The sequence below is a fragment of the Amblyomma americanum genome, chromosome 4 (assembly GCF_052857255.1).
Source record: "Amblyomma americanum isolate KBUSLIRL-KWMA chromosome 4, ASM5285725v1, whole genome shotgun sequence".
Taxonomy (NCBI): domain Eukaryota; kingdom Metazoa; phylum Arthropoda; class Arachnida; order Ixodida; family Ixodidae; genus Amblyomma; species Amblyomma americanum.
In genome coordinates, this window is record NC_135500.1 from 198,034,242 (window position 1) to 198,058,437 (window position 24,196).

The following is a 24,196-nucleotide window of genomic DNA, read 5'->3' on the forward strand; positions in this document are numbered from 1 at the left end:
CTGAATCATTCGTCAGGACGCACTGTCTAGCAGCACACTTAGTGTGCATGGTCATACTGTGCAATTTGTCAAAATACCGAACCCCATTTGGAGGATGTGAAATCAGCGGCAGGGGTGGAATGGTGATGGCGCTGGGAAGATTTTTGTGTGAATGTGTAAAAGTCAAAATGAATTGCTGTATTCATTAAACACCCTGCCCCACTCATTCATTCACTCATGTTCATTCGCAGACATCTTTGATGGTCTCACGCATGAGCACCGTTTATCAGAAGGAAATCCGCTATTTGCGATTTCGCGTCAATTAAGCACTCTCTCTCGATCGGCATTTTGATTCACTTTAATGAAGTTTCCATGCATATTCTACTTTGTATCTGCGCCTTTGTTTGAAAACGAACTGTCGACGAGCTTGTACGGGTCTCGCTGTTCCTTGCGGTTTCGATATAAAAAAAAGTGAGCGACCACCTACAGAACTGAATCATTTTAATGCTACTTGGCGCCTTGAAAACCCATGCAGGCTGCTCTTGATAAGTCGCGCCTGAATGTAAGCCATCAGCAGAGGTAAACCTGCCCAGTAATATAGGGTTCTGGAAGCGCATCTTCACTCGTGCTTAGGCGAGCCACGTCCGCCATAAAGCAGCGATATTTTCTACGGGTGGCTGTGGGGGCTCGTCACTCTGCCCAGCGAATAGGCAGCTTGGCGAAGTCCTTCGAGGTCAGCAAGGGTCCGGCAAAGGCGCCGGCATAGAGCAGCGCCGCCAGGAGGAAGGCGAGAGGGAAGAGCGTCTTGCACGCGTCGTCCGTCTCCTGGGGCGAGAGGCGCACCACGCGCGCTGCCAGGCCCGCCGCTGCTGCCACGGGCGAAGACACGGGCGACAGGAGAGACTTCCTTGGCGAGATCCCGGCCGCCGGGCACGCAGCACCGACGACTGCCGAAGAGGCACTGTGTGGAGGCGAGGCAGTCATGGCGGGAGACAGACCGGCAGCCTGAAAGTTGTCCGCCTTGGGGAAGGGCGGAGAGAAATGTGGTCACTTCCCTTACAGAAATGATCTGTACGCTTCTTATAGCCTCTATTGCCTTCCTATAGATATTTCTTTTTGTCTATTCAAAGTCTTTAGACAATAGTCTACTAAAAGTGCATGCCCATAAATCTATAGATTTTCTATAGACTCTCTATAGGATTTGTATTGCCTATAGACTGTGCGCAGGGCTTGTCTATAGAGTGTATAAACTTTATAGACAGAAGTATATGGACAGTCTATAGACTGTCTAAAGAAATTTTTGTAAGGGTTATGATTCTGCCAGGAGCTCCCCTGAGGATTCGGGGTGCTAGAAGGTGAGGGTAAGCTCGGTCCTCCTTACTGCGCACAGCCCTGAAGTACCAGGATCGCCGTATAGTGGCGCCTCTGTATGGCAGAGCGGCTCATGAAGGAGGGAGGCAGGGAGAGAAACATTTAGTGGGACACTAAGTCCAGCGTTAAGAAGCCAGGATAGCTCTGACGTGAGTAACCAGGGCCCGTGCTTGTTAGATTCCTTTTTCTTCTCGTTTCTCTTGCCTCTCTGCCGCTGGTCAGGCCCTCCTTTAGTAAAGGAGCTAGCGAACTGACATTGCTGGCCGACTGTATCAGCTCTGACACCACAAGCTGCACTTACCGATGATAAAGGGAGAATAGAAAGGAATTAAGGACAAAAGAAAGCTTACAAAATGCTGCCCCAGAGCTCCCTAGGCATGGTGGAGTGAGCCAGTTCGCTTAAGAAATAGGGCAGTTTTGAGCTGGAACTGGGGATAGAGTGCGTTGCGGGGATCGATGCGTGAGCGTTTGGGCGTACACGGTAACTACCCCCGCTAAATTTATTTCTCAGCTGCCGTTAAGCATGATTCGGCTGATTTGGGAAGCTCAGTCCATGATGGAATGGCTAAGCAGCGGTGGGGGGGACTTCCATAGAGTTGTAGCACGGAATTCACGAAGGCCGGGTTTATGGATAGGTCTTGAAGGGTGCGGTTGGAAGAGGAGTGTGCTCACGCTGCATTATGCATTTCAATAAACCTTATATACGAAAAATTGGCGGAGGGGGTTGGTTTTACTTATGCTATCTATCACGCACCTGGTCACACTCTCTACACAATCGGTTTTAGTGCTTCATGTTCACGTGAACGTGACTGCGCTGCACAAGCAAATGCGTATAAAACCAATTCAGACTTGCACAAAGTTGTCGACGCATTAACGCTTTTCTTGGAGCCACTTAGTACTGCTTCCAGCGTCTGAATAGTCAGTAGTGACCGAAGGTGTTTGCGGTCAATGTGTGTATTATGCAATAACGGAGCAAGCATTGCACAGTAGGTTAACGCCTTGCTCCGGCAGGGCACGGAGATGTCACAGGAGGTTGGGTGTCAGTCACTCGCATGCTGGCGTCGTGTGGTAGTCGAAAACGCAACTGCCTCTGCGTTCCTGCTACGTCTTCTGTTTGCTTCTGTTTTTTTTACTTTTTCTGCACTGGTATTTAATATAACGTCTTAAAGAACTTGCAAGTGCTTCACGGTCGCCCAGGGATCCGTCTTATAATTTTTCTCGTTTGGAAAAGGGCATTGAGCAGGAAATTTCTATTGTGCACCACTAGGCGCCGCCTTTTAATACGCTCTCATTGGCAGTTTTTGCAGTGTGACGTCACCCGGTCATCTGCTAGCATAGAGTTTCTTACTATTAACTAGAGGGAAAGCTGGCGCCCTGCTTAAGGGAGTTTGCATGGAGCTTTCTCGAAAACACCTGTACCACCATGGGCGCTCTAAGCATCATGGGGCGGAGAGCTACCGACTGCAGAACTACAACTTTTGGACAAAAAATAATGAAAAAAAAACAAACGTTTTTCGATAATCAAGAATGTCCGGATGTTCAATATCTTGTCTATAAATTGCAACAAACGAGCAGAAAAGCACGTAAATGCAAAGTTTGCCCAAAACCAGCGATGGCTTGCTCTCCTATTGGCCAAGCATTGCAGACTACAAAAGCCAGCATTTCGTGCTTAACAGGCGCACTTTTAAAAAGAAATATGTTTTTGAAAAAAAATATCCCTTCAACATCTTAAAAGGTTTTTCCACAGCATTTCGGAAAACAAAAACCTTTTATTGGCGTCGTGTGCCGTTGCGTTCTCGCTACTATTGCTTTTGCGCACTACTTTTATGCCGAAGTCGTCTGCGCGCGGAGCGCGCCGTGGATACGGAATGGGACATCTCTGTAAAGCCACTCTGTGTTCCTGAAAAAAAAAAAAACCTACTGTCCTGCACCAAGTAGCTCATCGCCCCGTGATGCTTTGCGCGCCCATGGAGGTACAGGTGCAGTGCCGCCAGCTTTCCCTCTAGTTAATAGTAAGAAACTGTCTGCTAGCACTCGGGTCAAGTCTACTGATCTTTCTTGCCTTCTGCATGAAAACCACAAGAAGCGCATCAGCGGAGCTGTGCTCACCGTGTGCAGTATGAGGACGTACTGGAGGAGCGCCACGATGATAAAACACCTGCACACTAGGTACCAGACGTCGATGGAGCGCAGCTGATGGTCCTGCGCCCTGGTCACCTGGTGGCTGACCTGCTGGTGCTCCAGCACTACGAAGGCGAGTGCCATGAGCGCCGCCCGGGGCACGGTGCGCCGGGCGTCGAGCCAGAAGCCCACCCACGAGAGCAGCACTGGAAACACGCTCGGTCCCAGCGGGTCCATGAGCACGGCCAGCAGCTGGCGCCGGAACGCCGCACGCACCACGAGCCGCGTTCGCCGCTTACCTGGGTTTGCAATGCGACGGAGGGATCGTTGGCAATGCGCTGCTTGGACGGTTGGCATGGCGATGGGCGCGTAGTTGCACCAACCAAGAAGGCAGTGTCCAGGGACCTGCCAGGAACCCTATAACTGCTGTTCGTTGACGATGCTATTCCTTCGACCTTTGACGCCTTGCCTCACTGCGCCGGCCCTGCTATGCGTGCTCATCTACGCTGCCAGGCCTGTCGCTATATAATCAACATTTCCAAAAAATAAGTTCAATTGGACCCGTAACAGGTACTCTACGGGGTCCGGACATTTGGAAATGTGGCGGAGAGTTTGAAGGACGCTTCGCTCCCGCCACCGGTTGGCGCGGTATTGCACTACCTCCGGGGTCGGCCTTGTCTTTAGCGCGTCTTTACTATCATGCCTTTCTATCCCATCTTTCAACTCTCCTACTATCTGCACGTGGTAGCAATTGTGGCTCGGCGTGAGCCAGTGGGCACGCCTGTGCACTTTCCTTTTCTTTCTTCCTGGTAACAACAGACAGATATAATCAACGCTTGCCACCGTAGACCAAGCGTAAGTTAATGTGATGCATCTTTTTAGACACGTTCATGAACGTGGTCTACTCCCTTGTAGTACTAATATAGAACACCTTCAAGTAGTATGCAAAATAAGCGAGCCTCCCGTGACGTAAGCCGTGAATGATGACAGGGTGTTTAAATAAAAGAATGAGCCAAGAGGAGTGTTTCAAAGGCCGCTTATTTACAGGGTCCGTTAGCAGGGTTTCGCGAAGACGAACTCTCATGGACCCTCGAAGGGCGCAACTGCTTTAAAGAGCGTCCGAAATGTCTGAGAGGCGAAAAGGGGAAGGGCTGCGCTTGCGATTCGAAAAAAAAGCAAAAATAAATAAAGAAAACCCGACCTACATGGCGGCTTCCCAACCACTGTTAATTTCAAGTGAAGCAGCCTTGCGTTAAAATCTCAAATGTGTCGGTTCAGTGCTGATGCCGTTAATTTGTGCCTGAAGTGCACCTGAACAAAGCAGGCTCAGGGTGTAGGCGTGTTTGTCAGGGGCTGTAATGCATGAAAGCAAATAAAGGGACAAAGAACAATGCACGGTAGTTTGCACGAACAAATGACAATGTTATTAGTGTAAACGTGGACGACAGGATTGACATATGATGAGGAATGCTGCCTAGCAATCGAAGCTCATCAGAATTGAAGCAAAGTGGGCATATTAGTTGAAAACAGGCTGCACTGCATCGGTACCAACATTTCGAAGGATGGACCAGCGACTCTGGACGCTAATATTAGTGAGCAGCATAAAAACGGAGGCGCACGCGATGGGAAGACTGCAGGCACGAGCGGAATGTCAACAACGTGATCTTACTCCTGACTGCGATTCAAATGCTAGCATCGAAATGCTGATGCAGTGGCGATGGCGCATTAAAAAAGTGGCGCAGGCGGAATGGGTCGCAACGGTCAGCAAAGAAAGCCGGATCACTGATTATAGCTTGGTTTATGGTGGTTTAACGTCCCAAAGCAACTCACGCTATGATGGGCGCCGTAGTGAAGGGCTCCGGAAATTTCAACCACCTGGGGTTCTTTAACGTAACACTGACATCGCACAGTACACGGGCCTCTAGAATTTCGCCTCCATCGAAATTCGACCGCCGCGGCCGGGATCGAACCCGCGTCTTTCGGGTCAGCAGCCGAGCGCCATAACCACCGAGCCACCGCGCATTGCCGCGCATAGTCTTCGCGCATTAAGGAACAATGAGACCGTATGGTCTCCTGTAAAGCAATGCCAGAAAATGATATTGTGAAGGTTGCGCGAACAGAGTTTTTCATATGTAATGCTCTTTCGTCGCAGTGTCTTGAATTGCCGCCGCTTAAAAGCGAAATACATACATACATACATACATACATACATACATACATACATACATACATACATACATACATACATACATACATACATACATACATACATGCATACATACATGCATGCATGCATCCATCCATACATACATACATACATACATACATACATACATACATACATACATACATACATACATACATACATACATACATACATACATACATACATACATACATACATACATACGTACGTACGTACGTACGTACGTACGTACATACATACATACATACATACATACACACACACATACATACATACATACATACATACATACATACATACATACATACATACATACATACATACATACATACATACATACATACATACATACATACATACATACATACATACATACATACAAATCGCACAGAAATGAATGCAGGCAATCAACAATAATCGCGATCGCAACAACGGCCATAAATAGTAATCGAACTGCGTTCGCATCAACAGATCCCTGGTGCTGCTTTTGTCTTCTTTCTAAACCAAGTGCGGATGTGGATTTCGCAATCACATGCATTTATATGGCACTTATATGGCGCCTAATAGATCATAGCGATATGATGATATTAACAAGAACATTTGCATGCTAAAAACTGTGCGACTTTGGGTAAAGTTCTTATACCACTTATGTGCTTAAGTGCAGGTTGCGTGCAAGATGAGGAAATGGTTATGAGCTTTGGGTACATGTTAGTTTGTTATTATCGACGCTGCGGCCGTCTGCGTAAGATTTTTGTTTTAGGATTTAGAGTTTAGAAATTATTGCGTACACGTTGGGTAAGTACATAAATTCGGTATGCAGGCGAGGGTCCCAATGTCAAGTGACTGTCAAGGGACCCTCGCCTGTTGATTGCTTAAGCCATGTGGTTGCGAGCATTATGGTTGCTTCGCGAAGCGTTGCTTCCCGAAGCGTTGCTGAAGTCAACTTTCCACTGAACTTTGGCGAATTTACAAATGTTTTGCAGCTAACGAGGTTACGTAAGGACATGGCAGCGAGTTCTCAGCGATCAAGGATTGGCCTATTGTCTTGGATAGATGATTGTTTTAGAAGGTGGGCGCTTACAGCCATTTCGACTGGCTATAGGCAAACGCGCCCGATGACAGAGTCGTGCGCTACACTGTCTAAAATACAGTAAATTTGTGTCCTCTTAAGCTCTGTCGCAACTAGCGTCGAGAGAAACCACATGACATACAACAGAGAAAAATACCATAACGGGACTCTCGAGAGATATTTAAATCAATCAAAGACCAGCCGCTTCTCTGCGGCTGGTCTATGTCCTGTTAGCCATGCGGACATTGGCGATCCTTGTTTTCAATGGAAGTGCAAGACAGGGGTTATTGATCACAGGCAAAGAGAAATTCTGTTTTGTCTGCTCTGCGTCCACCCAGTAAGCGCCGTTCGTTGGCCCGCAGATTGATTACGGGTCACGGCACTCCACGCAGCAAAACACTCAACAGCTTCCATGTCGACAAACACGAAGCCACTGGCTGAGACTAATACAGAGTAGCAAATGTCTCGTCTCAGCGGCTCTAATAATAGTGCAGAAAAAACGTCAGCAGTATTTCTAGTTGACCTTCGTGCATGACGTCGAAGGCATTCACCACCTCTCTAATAAACAGGATGAGTGTCAACGGCCGCATGGGTCGAAACCTTTTCCACACTGGCCAGTCATAACGTACCTCTCTTTCACTCTCCATCGAAGTCGGTGCTATATCAAGGGCTGACGCCGACACGAAAGCATGTGCTCGACATCTCGCGTTGTTGTTTTACGCGAGTGTCTTTTGCGTCATGAAAATCCGCCACTCCGTTCGCTACGTTGTTTGATGATCGCCAGCTGCACGAACCAGCACTGACAGGATCCGTCCGATTAACCTTTCGGTTATTTGCTAAGAACTGCACCCACTGTTACGCCCGCATAAAGATAGACGCAGGGTTTCAGCAACCGCTCAACGGTGAACACAGAGATGGGCAACTATACGGCGCCGCGTTACTGTAGCCAATAATTTTTATCTCAGATATATGAGCAGCTATCGCATTCACACAATCATCTTCTCAAAAACAGATTCCATTCCTCTTTCTGGGAGATACGCGAGGAAGAGGGGTTTATCGTTGGTGGGTGACCGCCAAATGCGGAATGGTAGGCTACGTCAGCAAATGCCAAATGCATTTTGCTTGAAGGGCGCGCATTTTGAATAAGTTTTTTGCATGAAGGTCATAGATATGTAATCGTCAGGGTCCGTAAAACGAGTCCCAATCTCCTGGATCCTAAACACATGCCTATACACTGCTGCTTTTTCTCATGAAGGTTAAGCGTTCCTTATTGCTGAAGTACATGTAATCTTTTCCGTGCATTTACAACATATCAACATGTTCATAAAGTACAGTAAGGAGCAATCAAACGTTATGCTTACTGTGCCCAGCTATCTTTAGCTGCATGGATCCGACTGAGATGGTTACTCCCCCCTTCGACCAGTGCCATGGACGAAGGTACAAAAACACGTGTAACAGACATTAAACTTTCCATAAAGCCAGACCGAGTGGTCCCGCACTGAATATAGAAAGCTGCTTGTACACAAAATTGGTTCACGACCGTATCATTGACAATTGCGACTAGCCACTTCACGGGCGCAGGCTCAACGAAGGGTACATGCTCCCGTGTGCCGCAGGGAACAGCAAATATAGCTTACATTCTCAGAGAAGCGCGACAGTTTTTAAAAATCAATCTACAGTTTTTTTTACATTTCTGCAATGCAGGTCCACCCGCCGCGGTGGCTCAGTGGTTAGGGCGCTCGGCTACTGATCCGGAGTTCCCGGGTTCGAACCCGACCGCGGCGGCTGCGTTTTTATGGAGGAAAAACGGCAAGGCGTCCGTGTGCTGCGCCATATCAGTGCACGTTAAAGATCCCCAGGCGGTCGAAATTATTCCGGAGCCCTCCACTACGGCACCTATTTCTTCCTTTCTTCTTTCACTCCTTCCTGTATCCCTTCCCTTACGGCGCGGTCCAGGTGTCCAACCATATATGAGACAGATACTGCGCCATTTCCTTTCCCCAAAAACCAATTATTATTATTATTATTATTATTATTATTATTATTATTATTATTATTATTATTATTATTATTATTATTATTATTATTATTATTATTGCAGGTGCAAGTAACATCAAAATGCTGGACGTTGAGAACTTTCGTCCGGCATTTTGATTTCTTGGGAGGGATTGCAGAGAAGATTACCCGGGCTGGTAATGACCGCATGATTGGACTATCATGTCCATGACCCTTTTCCCCACCGCCATCCCCCAAGGTAAAAGAAAAGAAATAATAGCATTCGAGTAATGAAAGCACCCTCAAGTAAAAACAAAGAAATTGCGTCAGAATTTCATTTGGCGTCGTTTTACACGTCGCTGCTGTCGTGAAACATATTGACTAGCGCAAACGCAGACAGGGACCGAAGTAAGAGTAAGAGACAGGACACTGGCGTGTGTCCTGCCTCTTACTTTGGTCCCTGTCTGTGTTTGCGCTAGTCAATATGTTTCACTGCTACAACCAACTAGCCCAAATGAAATCCTTAGCTGCTGTTGTACCGCCCGTCATTTTTTCGGCGGACTCGGGAGACTGATGGCGCACTTGAAACGCGGGCGGCCGTACCTCCGGGCAGGTCGTCCACCACGAACAGCGGCAGGAGCCCGAGGAACTTGAAAGTTCCCTCGCTGAAATCGCTCGGGTTGAAGAGGATGCTCTTCTCTGAGACGCGGAACGGGCTCTGGTCATCTCCGATCCAGCGCAAGATGGACTGGTGGTCGTCGCTGTCCACTGCAAACAGACCGAAGTTCGAGAATAGGAAGGAGGTCGATGAAAGGCTGCATCAAGAAGCATGGCGCCCTTTCGGTCGCTACGTACGCACTTCTGTACTATCGGGGACGAAAACCACAAGGGTGCTCGGAAAGTGATTAAGGCGGCATTTCAGCGGAGGAGGTCGCTGTTGCGCTGTCAGCGGCTGAGGGCTATCGAAAAGACGAATCATTGGTCACCCTAACGGACTCAAAAGAGACATGCAGAAACTATACGAAAGGTAGAATCTGCAGGGCTGCCTTAGGTATCCTCCGCGAAGCAGTACACCTCAGAAAAACAGCAACCCACAAATTAATCTCGATTCGGGCACACACGGGGATAGAAGGAAACGAGAGGGTAGACAGCTTGGCTCGAGATTTCACGTACCGAGCCGAGCGGCCATACGCCCTGGGACAGCACTTCACCGTGGAGATCGGATTTTCAGAATACCTAAACTATCAAAGAGGCGGGAGAATTAGATACTCCCCGCCACATAAGGGCCTCACACAACAAGAAGCAGCTAGTTGGTGGAAGCTGCAAACGGGAGCATCCTTTAACCTACATATACTTAGCAAGATGTATCCTACACAGTATAGGAACACATGCCCGTGGTGCGGGGCAACCCACACGCTTTACCATATAACCTGGGAGTGTAAGCGAATCTACGCGTTCCACCAACAAAAAACCCTGAGTGCGGAGCTGGCTCACCAGCTGCGAGCTCGCCGCCCAAAGGGCAATGGTGCAGCACGCAAGCTAAGCAGCGCGACTCAGTGGAGCCCTGGACTAGGGGTCCAACCCTGCTTTGAAGGTCAGGAGTCTGCAGCGATGCAGACGAAGACCGAACGTTAAATACTTAATGGACCAAATAAAGTTTTTCTCTCTCTTTTCATCGATCACATCATTTCACCACCACAGCTCAAAGAAAGTGATATTGAGTTTCACCTACACTAGAGTGGTCCGGATCCTGTGGTTGATATGAATGTTTCGGCTCCGTTCGCGACTCGTGCGCCCTAGAGACTTTTGTCTCCAACTGTACCTAACGAACTCGCAGCTTTTTCTGAGAGCGTGCTTTATTTACAGCAGTCATTTTTTTGTTCTGTTTCAAACGAATTTAGCCCTTCTCAAATTGAAACTTGACATTGTGAACACTGTTCATTGCATTTCTTATAACAATGTGAGCTTATCAGCACGCAGTTCGGCACAGTCATGTGGGCCGATTTTATCTCTTGCAATAATGTAATTTTATTCTGGGTTTCTAGAGACATGAAAAAATAAAAATAAAAATTAATTACACGATCCCTTGACTGTTTATTTGACAAGTACTGGTATTTATATGCTACAATTTGCAATCTTTGTAATGGTTTGGACAGGCTTTTGCAGGCCTGTAGATAATGAACAATTCGTGTTTCGAGTTTCATATCGATTTCTTGACTCCTGAAATCTATGCCAGCACAGAGTTTTTTTTTTAATATAAAAAAACGAACACTGTTGAAATCGTCACGTAGCGATGACAACGGGTAGATCGAAGGCTAACAATTTTTTTTAAAGCAAGGCGTTTCTTCGGGCGACCTTCTGCCCGCAAATAAAAAAAAATCAACTCGGCAGCGCCTATAGCAGCATGCGCCCGCTTTTTCTAGTTAAATACGACTCGGAATTACACAGTCAAAGCACCGGCGAAGTCGCGGAAACTCTGGAACATCGTAAAAGATTTTTGCATCATGACTGCAATCCTTGCAGAGCGATCTAGTCACGCATAACTAACATAGGATCAATAACGCGCCTTGCGTGTCAAATTGGTAAAGATGCGGGCCAGCTGCGATAGATAAAAAAAACAAAGGGGAATAACATTAAAAGCAGTGCGACGGTATACGCGGTTTTTCACTTAAAAGACAACAGCTTATAAGGAAGATCAGTGCATTTCTTTTCCGGATATAAACAGCGTTGCCGGTGGCCTTCGATCGCAACTAGCATGATATTCATTTTAATTACCATTTTGGTAGAATTTAACTTCTGCGCAGCAGAAGATACGAAAATATCTTCAAAGACGGAGTCACAAGATTCCTCCAATTATGACATTTTTTTTCACATTCGCTCTGAACGAATTAAGCTGTCCATTGCAACAGCGCTTGCTTTCAAACACGCCGCGCATGGTATCACTTCGCTTCGGTGGCGAGGCCAAGCTCGGCAAACACACGAGTCTCCGCCCTTATAAAAATGGTCTATAGACTTTTTGTAGACTCTATTGTTTTCCTATAGATATTTATTTTTGTCTATTCATAGTGTATAGTCTGTCTATAAAGTAAAGCCAACTATATGGCCATAAATCTATAAATTATCTATAGACTGTCTATAGTATTTGTATTGCCTATAGACTGTTCTCTAGGGTTTGTCTATAGAGAGTCAATATACTTTATAGACAGAAGCCTACAGACAGTCTATAGACTGTATAAAAATGTTTGTAAGGGCGGGCTTCTTGCGCTTCTTTTAGAGCACAAAAAAAAAGAAGTGTTCATAATAAAGAAATCTTTCTAAAATTTTGATTTTCGGAGCTCCGTTTGTGCTCCTCGGTGTTCCAACAGAAACTGTGTACAGAACTCTGATGCTCGAAGGGCTGATTAGATATGGTTTACAAACTTTTCCTTAATGCTTTGGGTAAAAATAGGTGAATATCAGGTAAGGCTAACTGATAAGTAACCTTAACTGGACGAGCTCCGCTAATAATACTGCTTCTGGTTCACTCTCGCAAAATGTGCAATTCTTTTATGAATTTACTTTTGAATTGTAGGCGACGGGGCCTCGAATTCTAACCATTTTTCGGACAGTATTTTTTCTAACAAAAAATTACCCCTATGGAAGTCTTCAGCGGCTTTAGAAGGATGATGTATTAGATTCGTGGCTATCCCAGTAGAACAACGGAAAATTTTCTGTCCTCAGAACAAATTTTTGTGATGATTTTGCCCATTAACTAGTAGTAACAACGAAACTTTTTATATAAAAAAACAGATTTTTGTGATTACTACAGAAAAGTACTGCACAGCTACAGACTACAGAAAAGTACTGCAGAAAAAACTACAGTAATGCAAAAAAATACTACACGACTCTGGTTTTTACTGACCATAGGATACCGCTTTCATTTAAAGGTCGCTAGTATTCAAACAGTTCTCTCTACTCTTGAACCTGTTTTTACGATAGTCTGCTGAAAATTCGCATAATACTCTTACGAAGAAAAGAGAGTGTTTTTTTTCAATAAATATTTTATCATTGTTATCTGAACAATCCCAATCGCAGTCTTACCATTCACGATGGACATGTCGCACACGTGCACATCGAAGGGATAGTAAGCGAAGTCAATGTTGCAGCACACAGCAAAATGCAGTCTGAAAAAAGGCACAGAAAGAAAAAAGAAGTGAAAAAAGTGCCGCGACGTACTTGTGATTCAGCCAGAGGCCGCCATCATCATCATCATCATCATCATCATCATCATCATCATCATCATCATCATCATCACCACCACCACCACCACCACCACCACCTACACCACCACCACCACCACCACCACAATAATAATAATAATAATAATAATAATAATAATAATAATAATAATAATAATAATAATAATAATAATAATAATAATAATAATAATAATAATAATCCTCATCACTTGTGATGGTCGGAGGTACGTAGATGAAAAGTTAAAGAAACCAAAAAATTAACGCTCTAGAGGTACGACTAAACAGCATGGCGTATTGAACAGCAACGAGGCATTTTAATGAAAAAGCGCTAAGAATAATGAATTAACTATTATTTTTACTGTCACTATACTACACTGGCTATCACTGTTAGATGTTTAACCCCGCTATTGGCATTTAGATTGCTCTGGGGCTCAGGCTGCGCCTCCCTGGTACGTTTGAAAAGGTCAATATCTCTCATGTCTTCTTCCCCAGTGGCGTCGTGTAAACAACACCCTCTGTCAAGCTGCTTCTAATTTATTTTATTTTATCGTTTTAGCTTCACTTTGAACTCTAGTTTTTTTTTTTTCGTCTATGGGTGGTTTGCGTCCTCGGCTTTGCTTTCTCTTCGTTGCTTCCTGGAGGTGCCACTTTCCGGAAACTTTGCGAAGAACCTTGAACATGTTCTAGTTTCTTCTTCACCCGACGGCCTTAGCGACAGATGACATTTCCGGTTGGCCACCGCGTGTCGACCAACATCAGGTCACCGGTCGTTTTTTTTCAGCTCGCAAGACGCTATAACCTCGAAGGCTGAACAGCATGAGCGAACATAACACAACTCCCTGTGAAGCCAAGTCCGCGGTGATTTGTAACTTATTTCAGAAATAACGGTAAACACAGCGAATTGGATATCGACTTAACAAAGCTCTTTTTGTTGGCAACAGCAACTCATAGCTAAAGACGGCGGCCGCCGGCAAACTTTGCTCATGTACAAGAAGGAAAAAATTGACAGGACTTTCATGGAACCTGATGCGAGAAAGCTGTGATTGCAGTTGGATTTACCTTCTATGATTATTTTGATGTTTTTACTCTAATGAATGCTTTTACTGGGCGGGCCGAGGGTGGCTGTGGGTGGGGGATTGGTAGAAAAAAGTGGAAGAAGGCGGGTTGATGGCTGGCGGAACTTCTGAATGGTAGTGTTTGATGGTAGGGTGGTGGGTGGAACTCTAGAAGGTGAGGGGGAGGAGGTGGATCGAGGGTGTCAGTGGGTGGGTGGGCATCCATCTCACAGAGGCCTCACACAGATAACGGAGGCATTTTCGCGATGTGCCACTGCTACTGCTTTTTGCAGTGAAAAATGGCGCCGGGAAGTGAGACGCGAGGTGTTTCAGGGGCCAGATAAAGGGTAACCAGCGCGCCTGGTCAACCATCGTGAGGATTGTGACATGTTAGAAAAATCGCGCAAATTTAAAGGGTAGTTGTATGACGACACCCATGCGCTTCGTGATAATGAAAGGTTAGGTTGCGTAAATGATGATGCTATCACGGCATCTGAATCTGAAGAATATGACCTTATAACGATTCTCACTACGAAAAATATATGATACGAACAAAGGAAGCGCGAGTGCATTTGTGGCGACTCTCTTGTGCTCTTGGGTTCTGGTGGACATAAGTCTAATATCGCCCTGTAGCATGAGAAACATCAAACAGTGGTGTCTCTTCCATCTTGCCTAGATTTTGCAGATTTTCTTAGTCTTCGCGAAACCCTAGCGCAGACACAGCTGGGTAAATACATGCATATAATATCAGCATTAGGTTGCTTTTCCAAGTGTATACCGCTCACTATTTTGCGCTGAGATTATCAGACCGACCCTCTCATGAGCTTGCGAAAGGATCCATAAGACGCGTATCGAAAAGTAAACATAAAGCGATCTTGTTTACCCGTGGCACCATTTGTGTATTGATAATTTCGGTGTCGGTACCTGGGACGAACTGTTTATTTAACACAGAACTCCTCAGGCATCTAACATGCGCAAGTACTTGGAAGATGAGAGTTTGACGGTCACAATTATGCAGAACCGCTGCTCCCGATGCAGATAAGTTTGCTTGACCACATGAGTAGGTACAAGCGCGAACGTCAGCAGCCGACGACCTGTGCAAAAGGAGCACGCACGTGGCTTGACTGACAAGAGCTCGTGCTGAGAGGTGAATGACCCCACATAACGGATCTTGTCTCCTATCGCGGGTCACTGCCTTGATTTTTTTTTCTTTTCTGTGTGGCGTTGTGTACATAACGACCATTATTTGTTTGCGCAGCAAATCGCAGCCTCTTCCAAGCCTTCTCGGAAAGCTTATTCTCGGTCCACGAAGACGTCGTGGAAGTAAGCGCCGTTCGTAAAAATTATACAACCATCCCACAGTCATGCCATGAATATCGCTCACACAGAGTGCGTTGACCCCACGGCCATTTGCATTTCAAGCGCTCTGCGTTGGAAGGCGAAGCATTTGCTTTGTCGGCCTTATCACCCCTTCTTGGAAGTGGTAACCAGAAGCCGAAAAAAATAAACGATAAGAAAGGCAAGATAATTTGTACGCTGTCGTATTACGGCACTGAAACCGTCGTCAAAGCAGATAGCTGAGGCGAGCGGAGCGCTGGTTGCGTTTTGGAAGCCGTGGTCCTCGTAGCCTACGCCGCGCTGATATGCATAGCAAAGCATATGTTGACGATCATACCAGCCATTTTCGCTCACAAGTGTGACCGAAGAAACGCCCCGAGAAAAGCAGGCCAATATTTCTTACAAACCTCCTGCAGTATATATGAAATGACGCTCACGATAAGGAGTGAAGAATATTTCGGCGGGAAACGCGGCGAGAATTTCGTCAACACCGTCTCGCACTGAGCAGAAAAATTCCTCTCTACGCATGCTGGGAAGCAGCCTTCAATAGTCAGACAATAAAGACATACACATTAACAATGTGGTGCGGAGTGAAACAGGCGTCATATAAACAGACATCTCTCGTTCCTGCGTGGCTGTTCAGCCCTCAGGACGCGGGTAACTGCAGGGCGAACTGCACGCGTGACGGGGCTGAACTTCCGGCGCGGGTGAACTCCCTAAAGTAACTTTTCGCTGCAAAATAAGCGCTGTTACAGGATTCCAGTGCCATTTGTGCGATTTTCTTGTTTTTAGGCGCTCTACTGTGGCAAAAGGAAGTCGGGGTGAGCGCAAGATTTACAAAATTTTCCTGTCGCGCACAAAGCTTCTTTGAGTGTAAGTCCTCCGTTTGTAGCACTGCCTGATTGGGGATTCAAGCATCTCAGCGACCAGGAAAGAGACAACTCATGCAGTGTAGAATGCCACCCTCTACCGCGTTTTTTTCTTCTGTTGGGCATGCGTGTTTGATTGTCGGCCGCCCGGTATGCTCATGCGGGCATCCTGCGGTGTAGAAAGATCTGCTGGTAGTCAGCACACTGCCCCCCCCCCCTCTCTCTCTCTCTCGTCCCTTGGTGCGTACCTCTTCCGCGATACTCTCCTTTGGTTGATGGCCTGTCTATCGTAAGCTTCCCGAGAACGTGTAGCACCTCACTGTCCTGCCCGCTCAGACCGCCGTTCTTTGCCGGGTTCCCAACATGGCTTATGGTTTATGGGGTTTAACGTCCCAAAGCGACTCAGGCTATGAGGGATGCCGTAGTGGAGGGCTCCGGAAATTTCGACCACCTGGGGTTCTTTAACGTGCATTGTCATAGCACAGTACACGGGCCTCTAGCATTTCGCCTCCATCGAAATTTGACCGCCGCGGCCGGGATCAAACCCGCGTCTTTCGGTTCAGCAGCCGAGCGCCATAACCACTGAGCCACGAGAATGTGCGGAGAAGGCAAGTCTTGCCGGGATGTGGCCCGCCGCGGTGGCTCAGTGGTTAGGGCGCTCGACTACTGATCCGGAGTTCCCGGGTTCGAACCCGACCGCGGCGGCTGCGTTTTTATGGAGGAAAAACGCTAAGGCCCCCATGTGCTGTGCGATGTCAGTGCACGTTAAAGATCCCCAGGTGGTCGAAATTATTCCGGAGACCTCCACTACGGCACCTCTCTCTTCCTTTCTTCTTTCACTCCCTTCTTTATACCTTCCCTTACGGCGCGGTTCAGGTGTCCAACGATATATGAGACAGATACTGCGCCATTTCCTTTCCGCAAAAACCAATTATTAATTATTATTGCCGGGATGTGGATAGTGGCACGTGACCGTATAATAATAATAATTGGTTTTTGGGGGAAAGGAAATGGCGCAGTATCTGTCTCATATATCGTTGGACACCCGAACCGTGCCGTAAGGGAAGGGATAAAGGAGGGAGTGAAAGAGGAAAGGAAGGAAGAGGTGCCGTAGTGGAGGGCTCCGGAATAATTTCGACCACCTGGGGATCTTTAACGTGCACTGACATCGCACAGCACACGGGCGCCTTGGCGTTTTGCCTCCATGAAAACGCAGCCGCCGCGGTCGGGTTCGAACCCGGGGACTCCGGATCGGTTTACATTTTCTCTGTGAGGACGCGCGATGTCACGCAGCTGCAAGAGGCGCTTACTCTCGTGGCGCAGCAACGTACACGCACCTCTGGCTGGCCACGATGCGGTTGTCGGGTGCGACGCGCAGCCGCGGCCGCCGGTCGGCGTGCGAGTCGAGCGCCGAGAGCTGCTTGACGGGCGAGAAGGCGAGCCGGGGCGTCCACAGGCGGGCCCCGACGCCCTCGGGCACGGCCACCATGCGCATGCCTTGCGCCAGGAGGCTCAGGTTGAGCCGCGAGTCCAGCCACGAGTACTCGAGCTGGCTGGCGAAACTCAGCTGCTGCAGGGTGGAAAAACAGGCAGTCAGGGATTGCAGGGATTGCGATAGGGCTGCTTGGTCGACGCCTTTTGCGGCCAGCTTGGACTTGGTATCGAAGGACAAGATGACAGAAATAGCAGCGGTGTGTTGCGCCTTTATGTTTTTCTGTCCACCTGGTCTTGTCTTTCAACAACACGTTCGAGCTGTCTGCCCCACGCCGTGGTGGCTCAGTGGTTAGGGTGCTCGGCTACTGATCCGGGGCTCCCGGGTTCGAACCCGACCGCGGCGGCCGCGTTTTTATGAAGGCAAAACGCTAAGGCGCCCGTGAGCTGTGCGATTTCAGTTTACGTTAACGGTCCCCAGGTCGTCGAAATTATGTGCGGAGACCTCAACTACGCCAACTCTTTCTTCCTTTCTTCTTTCAGTTCCTCCTTTATCTCTTCCCTTACGGCGCGGTTCCGGTGTCCGCCGAGATTATGTGAGACAGATACTGCGCCATTTCCTTTCCCCAAAAGCCAATTTTCAATTTTCAATTTTTTTCCTGCCTAATGCATTCACTAAAAATATTCCGGATAGGCAGTGGGCGGGTTCCGGTGTCCGCCGAGATTATGTGAGACAGATACTGCGCCATTTCCTTTCCCCAAAAGCCAATTTTCAATTTTCAATTTTTTTCCTGCCTAATGCATTCACTAAAAATATTCCGGATAGGCAGTGGGCTTTCAGATGCTCCCAGTTTAGTTGGCTGAGACGCTGGGGTGATAAGGGAAATGTGCCATTAGTATAAAACGGCTGCATTTAGAGACAGAAATAACCCTGCATTTATCCCACTTGGACACCCCGTGGATGTGCTTATGTGTACGGTATGTGCACGGTGAGAAAAGGCGAAGCCGGCTGGAAGGGAGGGGAGGCAGGCATGGAGTGCAAAGCACAGGGCTTTTATATTCTGCTTTACCTGCACGCTTTTGCTCCAAATTGCTTGAGAAATGGCAAAAATTATTTCCTCGCAACACGTAGGGCTAGTCACGATTCAAGAACATTGACAAATGCCTTTGTCCTTCAGCAGACTTAAATGAGGGCGATGACGATGATGATGAATGCTACGAATTCTGTGACCTGTTCTTGCTTCAGAAGACTGCTAGCTTCTCATATGTCTTACTTGGCTTTCGAAAGAGGCCAAATGCAATAGACGTCAGTGAGATTTTGCGATGTTAGTGCACGTTACCACTGGAGGCGAATTTTAATCTCTAGGCGTCCGCCACGGTATTTCCCATGCGACGTTATACATACCAGTCACCATACGTCTAACTAGGCTGATGCTGCGTTTAGTCAGGTCAGCGGACGTAGGTGTACTGACACCAAGTGTATAGAATGCTCCTGGGCGGAACCCTGTGTATGAGGCCTCAATGAGGGCGGCTGCCCTGTCCGTAGGAGTCACACAAAATTGGTTCCAACCTGCGCGCATCGTATGGTATCCGGTGTTCCAAATTCATCGGACAACCTTTTTGTTTTCTGTTGGAAAACTCTTCATATGCCCGGATTTGATGAAACTGGCGCTGCGTAGCTCGCGTTAGAGTTGGGCCTTTTTTTATTGAAGGCACAAACTCATTTCTTCAATAATAAATTTTATAAATACAGATAATGAAAATGTTTGAGAATAGCGATACATATCGTATTGCAGACAAGTCCATTAAAGTTTATTGACAGTTACTACAAAATTCATTACACAGTATCGATTATATAGGTTGCGACATACAACTTGACTATTACGTTTACCTGCTGAGACGACATCTAATTAATTGAGTTGACACACTGTGTTCTACCATGTTTGTTCTTACTTCGGTCGAATACCGTATGCCGTGCTCTTTACGAGAACGCCAGCTAATAGCGTTACGAACGCATGAATCGCTTTGATGGCTCTGTGTGCGGTGATCGGTTTGTGGACGGGCAAGTTTTTGGTTAATCCTTTTTTTTTGAGTCTCTCCAAACAACCAGCGCCGCATGAAGAACTCAATGTGACTGTATGCGCAGTGCGTCACGTTCAAAATTTGAATACGTTTAACTTCGGCGTCTCATATGTGGGGTTTAACTTCCAGAGGCTGTACAGAATTTTTTTTTTCTTGTGCGGTGTAGTTGCTGCGCGTATTTCATGCAAAAAAATATGAGCGCAAGCGTCATTTGTATAGCACAAAATTGACGAGGTTGATGACGGGCGGGAAACAAGGCGCTACTCACCTGATTAACTGGGCAGGCCTCGAACGTACTTTGAACGAAGAGTTGCAAGTATATGACCGTTGGGTCGCCTGCGAAGGTGAAAACAGAAATATTGGTTAAACTTGCAAGCAAAAAAATGAATTAATTACCATTGCTTGAGAGATTGCCTTGCAGATTAGGTGTACTGTTCCGGGTAATTTTAGGTAAACATTTAAAGCACTCCGATTTTCTTGCGCTTACTTTTACAACTGTTTTCATTATGCATTTAAATTTTTCTTCATGTTTGATTTTAGAGTGAAATCAGGAAGAAACTATAGTAGACAGGCGCATGGGAGTGCGCAATGCTATGTGGAGTACAAGCCGGGCTGCATTACCTTGATAAAGAAAAATCCTTGCAAGTCGGAAGCCATACTTAGCTTTAAAAGTGAGGCCTAATATGGAGCTTCTCCGCAATGCGCATTCCGTTATAAACTGCGTAAACGAATTGTGAAAGGCTGATATTTTGCCTTCCTTATATATTCATTTCTTTTGACGCAAGCAGTTCCCAATAACTGCGTTATCCGCGACCAAATAGAATTTAACGCTCCGAACTTCTTGCACTAACTATAACCGGTGCTGTACAAGTGCAGAAAAGCACAGGTTACCGACAAAATTCTCCGCGCTTTGCTGTCGACGCGTATACTTTAGCCGACGAACTGTAAGAAGCGTGGAATGCCACTGGCCTGTTCCGAGCGTCGTTTGTCGTGTTGTCTTTTTCTCGCGTAGTTGAAATGAACTTGGTAAGCAATACTGACATATGTTTCTTCAGATGTGCAGGAATGGCCTTCGCGCCTGGCGTTTAATGGAAGTATAAAGTAAGGCAGTTGCCGGCAAAAAGTGTGCGGTGGTGAAAGCGCGGCGAGATGCGTCTCTAGCTACACCTTCGTTGCTGGGCGGAAACAGGGAGCCGCTTAGGTGTGTGCTTTCTTGAATTTTTTGTTTTTGTTTTCAAAGCCTCTCAGAGCATCGGCGCTCTTATTTCGGCTTCCACGCTGCTTTGAAGATTGCGATAATATCGAGACAAGAGTTTGGAGAGAGAGAAAAAATGAGCTTCGCTTTTAAAAAGCCAGCGAGCGAAACAGTACACGGACGCACTGAAAACCTGTGCGACAAGTCGAGAGGGCGAACTCTGGCCTTTAACTCGAAACACGCCGTTGCTTAGAACGCTGATGAAGAGTGAAGAAAAGAAAGAAAAAAGACCTTTTTGGGTTCGCGTGGCAGCTCAGACGGCCGTTATTTAACCTTGAGTTAAGTGCAGTCTGCACAGCTTCGCTGTCGTTCTACACAGGCAAACACTATGGGTGTACGACTATTCGAAATTTTAGAATACCGTATCGCATCTCCTTGCATTCGATTCGATGAACGAATCAAATGGCGCGTGCTCAAAATCATTCGAAACGAATCGAATCCGTTCGCAAGTTTTCGAATAGTTTGTGAATAACTGGCACGACAGTAGTTCGAATAAGGCGCACTGCAGTGTTTTTCGATGACTGTTTCAAAAACAGGGTCCACTCCGACGCACCACAGCTAGCTTCCTCGATCGGCCTGTTTGAGGAGGTGGGTTCAGCCCCGCGACGCGATCCATTCGTGTGTCGGCGTTCATAATGCCCACACATTTGGCCCTCAAGAGTGGGCGATGCGACAGGGTGCAGCCTGGTTTAGCAAGCCCTGCCTTCATGCCCGATATTGGAGACTTCTTCTTCTTCTTCACCTCAGTAAATATCGCACATACCCACGCGGAGGGATTGGCCAAGGTGCAGTGGAGAATGCCAATGAAGACTATTGGAGACTATTGTTCAAGCTCTCATCCTTCTTGTCTTCCGAGATTTGGCGCCACTTCGTTTGTTGTTGCCATCGACAGCAAGAGGAAATTTTTCTATGCGTGTGACACGGCTGCCACAGAGTAAATAACCTGACTTTCTATATGAATTCTTATCCTCAATTGTTCGCAATTCAGGCCTCGGAATACCTCCTATAAACAGGCGCTGAATAACATTGGCGAGATCGTGTCTTCTTGCCTGACGCCCTTTATTATTGGAATTTTATTGTTGACTTTATGGAAGACTATGGTAGCTCTGCTGCTGCTATATATATCTTCCAGTATTTTTACATAAGGCTTTTATACACCCTGATTCCGCAATGCCTGTATGACTGCTGAGGTTTCTGCTGAGTCGAATGCTTTCTTGCAATTAATGAAGGCTATATACAGAGGTTGGTTATATTCTGCGCATTTCTCTATCACCTGATTGATAGTGTGAATATGATCTATTGTGGAATATACTTTACGAAAGCCTGTCTGATCATTTGGTTGATTGAAGTCTAAGGTTGTCCTGACTCTATTAGTGATTACCTAAGTAAATAGCTTGTAGGCAACGGACAGTAAGCTGATCGGTCTATAATTTTTCAAGTCCTTGGCGTCTCTTTTCTACGAATTAAGATTATGTTTGCGTTCTTCCAAGCTTCTGGTACGGTCGAGGTCATAAGGTATTGCGTTACAGGGTGGCTAGTTTTTCTAGCACAATCTCCCCTCCGTCCTTAACCTTCCGGCTTCAAACTTCATGGTTTAATGGCTTAATCTTCCAGCTGTTTAAGACCATCGAAAAATGACCTTACCAGAAATCTCACACCTAAGGTGCAAAGTCATCACTTTTTTTTTTTTTGACCTGGTTACGTATGCATCCTCAGTAAGAAATTTAGAGAAGGTCGTGGAGTTTGGAACCTTAGATCCACGATGAAAAAAAGAGCCTTAATTCACATTTATGTGCGATTATTCAATTGTGCATTCATACCTTCGGCGTCCGTGTACATGGAAGGCGGCCTGTAGCGGTTATACTGCGCGTCGGCAAAAAAGTGCGCGTCATCGTCGCAGTCAGGGTCGAGCAGGTAGCAGGACCTGTTGTCCGCCCCCGTCCACGAATTTGTGGCAGCGTCGCACAGACTAGACGATACGTGCATCGTCCTGAAAGAGACATCCAAACACCGCTAGCGCAATGACCCTGGCTCTCCGATCCTTCGACTGGGCAGCTGGAAGTGCCAAACTTTTCCAAACTTTGTATACTTAACAGTGCCCTCTCGGAATCGACCGACTGTCAGGACATTTAGCCTGGAACGTTTTTTTTGTTTGCTTTCTCCAGTAAAGGTACAGTAATCGGAAGCCGCAAAGTTATAAAAATACGAACGAACACGATGGAAGTTAGGGAGAAGAACACACACTGAACCCAAGTCACTTGGGCTGGAGTACAGACCATCCCTTCGAAATAGTAGGGGGATCAGTTAACTCATCGTCTGCTGCGGTTCGAAATAACGATCTTTCAGCCGCGGCAAAGTATACGCCGAGTCATCGTGGGGATGGACGCATACTATCGTTGCAGTTGCACTATTATTAGAACGAATGAATTTTTTTCAATAGGAGAAAAGAAAATATTATTGACTATGTGTCACTTTTTAGGAATTCTTTATTGAAATTCGAATTTAGGAAGTACCTATAAGCAGAGATGAGGAAAGACACGCAAAAGGCACAGAGTGGGCTCTCAAGGCTATGATATAAATTTGAACATCAAAATCTCCCTTGCACAAAAAAAGGTGCTTCAAACGACTCTAGTTTCAGAAGCTATGTTAAGTCAGCAATGAATTCTGCTAGCTAGTTGTAGCACGGAAGAATGATTCAAGAACACTTTGAGCATGGGCTACTGTCGTCGCGGAGCACAAGAGATGACGAGGCGCAGACGTAACAAGATGTTTGTAGCCTGAATGTGTGGCAACATTCAGCGCACTGCTTTGTTCGCATTCGTGCGTCAGTGGCTGTGCCTTCCTTTGCTTAACAAACCGAAGCTTGACCTGAGACAAATACACGGTGGCACACTTACACTGACAAAAGCCAGGCCGTCCAGCAGTATGCCAACATGAGGTGAGCTCAGTGGGTGACAACTTGCTCCGTGCTTCTCACGCGTACGCCATTCGTGGGTTCGAGGCAAACAGAACAGTGGCACGCGAAGTTTTTTTTTCTTCTCATACTGGCGATGACGATTGCGAATGAAAGAAGAAAGTGCTCCTCGCCAGGACAATACTTCCAATAAGTGCAGCGAGGCGTGCATTCACGCTTAGTTTATTATGCACAAGGCGGAGAAGTGTCCAAGTTCTCGGAGCAGTCTTTACC

At 46.7% G+C, this 24,196-nt stretch overlaps 1 protein-coding gene across 1 annotated transcript; it reads right to left on the reverse strand.

The window, feature by feature from the left end:
- Positions 1-449: 449 nt before the first annotated feature.
- LOC144129959 (glutamate-gated chloride channel subunit beta-like) lies at positions 450-23,996 on the reverse strand. The gene is made up of 8 exons (XM_077664013.1): positions 23,907-23,996; positions 22,830-22,999; positions 20,023-20,090; positions 17,579-17,811; positions 12,822-12,904; positions 9,345-9,509; positions 3,460-3,770; positions 450-999 (listed from the first exon to the last, which is right to left on the reverse strand). The coding sequence occupies exons 1-8, from the start codon at positions 23,942-23,944 to the stop codon at positions 670-672; spliced, it is 1,398 nt and encodes a 465-aa protein (XP_077520139.1). The 5' UTR covers positions 23,945-23,996; the 3' UTR covers positions 450-669.
- Positions 23,997-24,196: the final 200 nt, after the last annotated feature.

Bases quoted from the DNA above. Each gene is read 5' to 3' on its own strand.
- LOC144129959 (XM_077664013.1), bottom strand. From the start codon at position 23,944: ATGTTGGCATACTGCTGGACGGCCTGGCTTTTGTCAGT. The intron at 20,091-22,829 runs GTATGAATGCAC...TCACCTTCGCAG, and splicing joins CATGTACACGGACGCCGAAG to GCGACCCAACGGTCATATAC. The intron at 9,510-12,821 runs GTAAGACTGCGA...GTCTGTTTGCAG, and splicing joins CGACATGTCCATCGTGAATG to TGGACAGCGACGACCACCAG.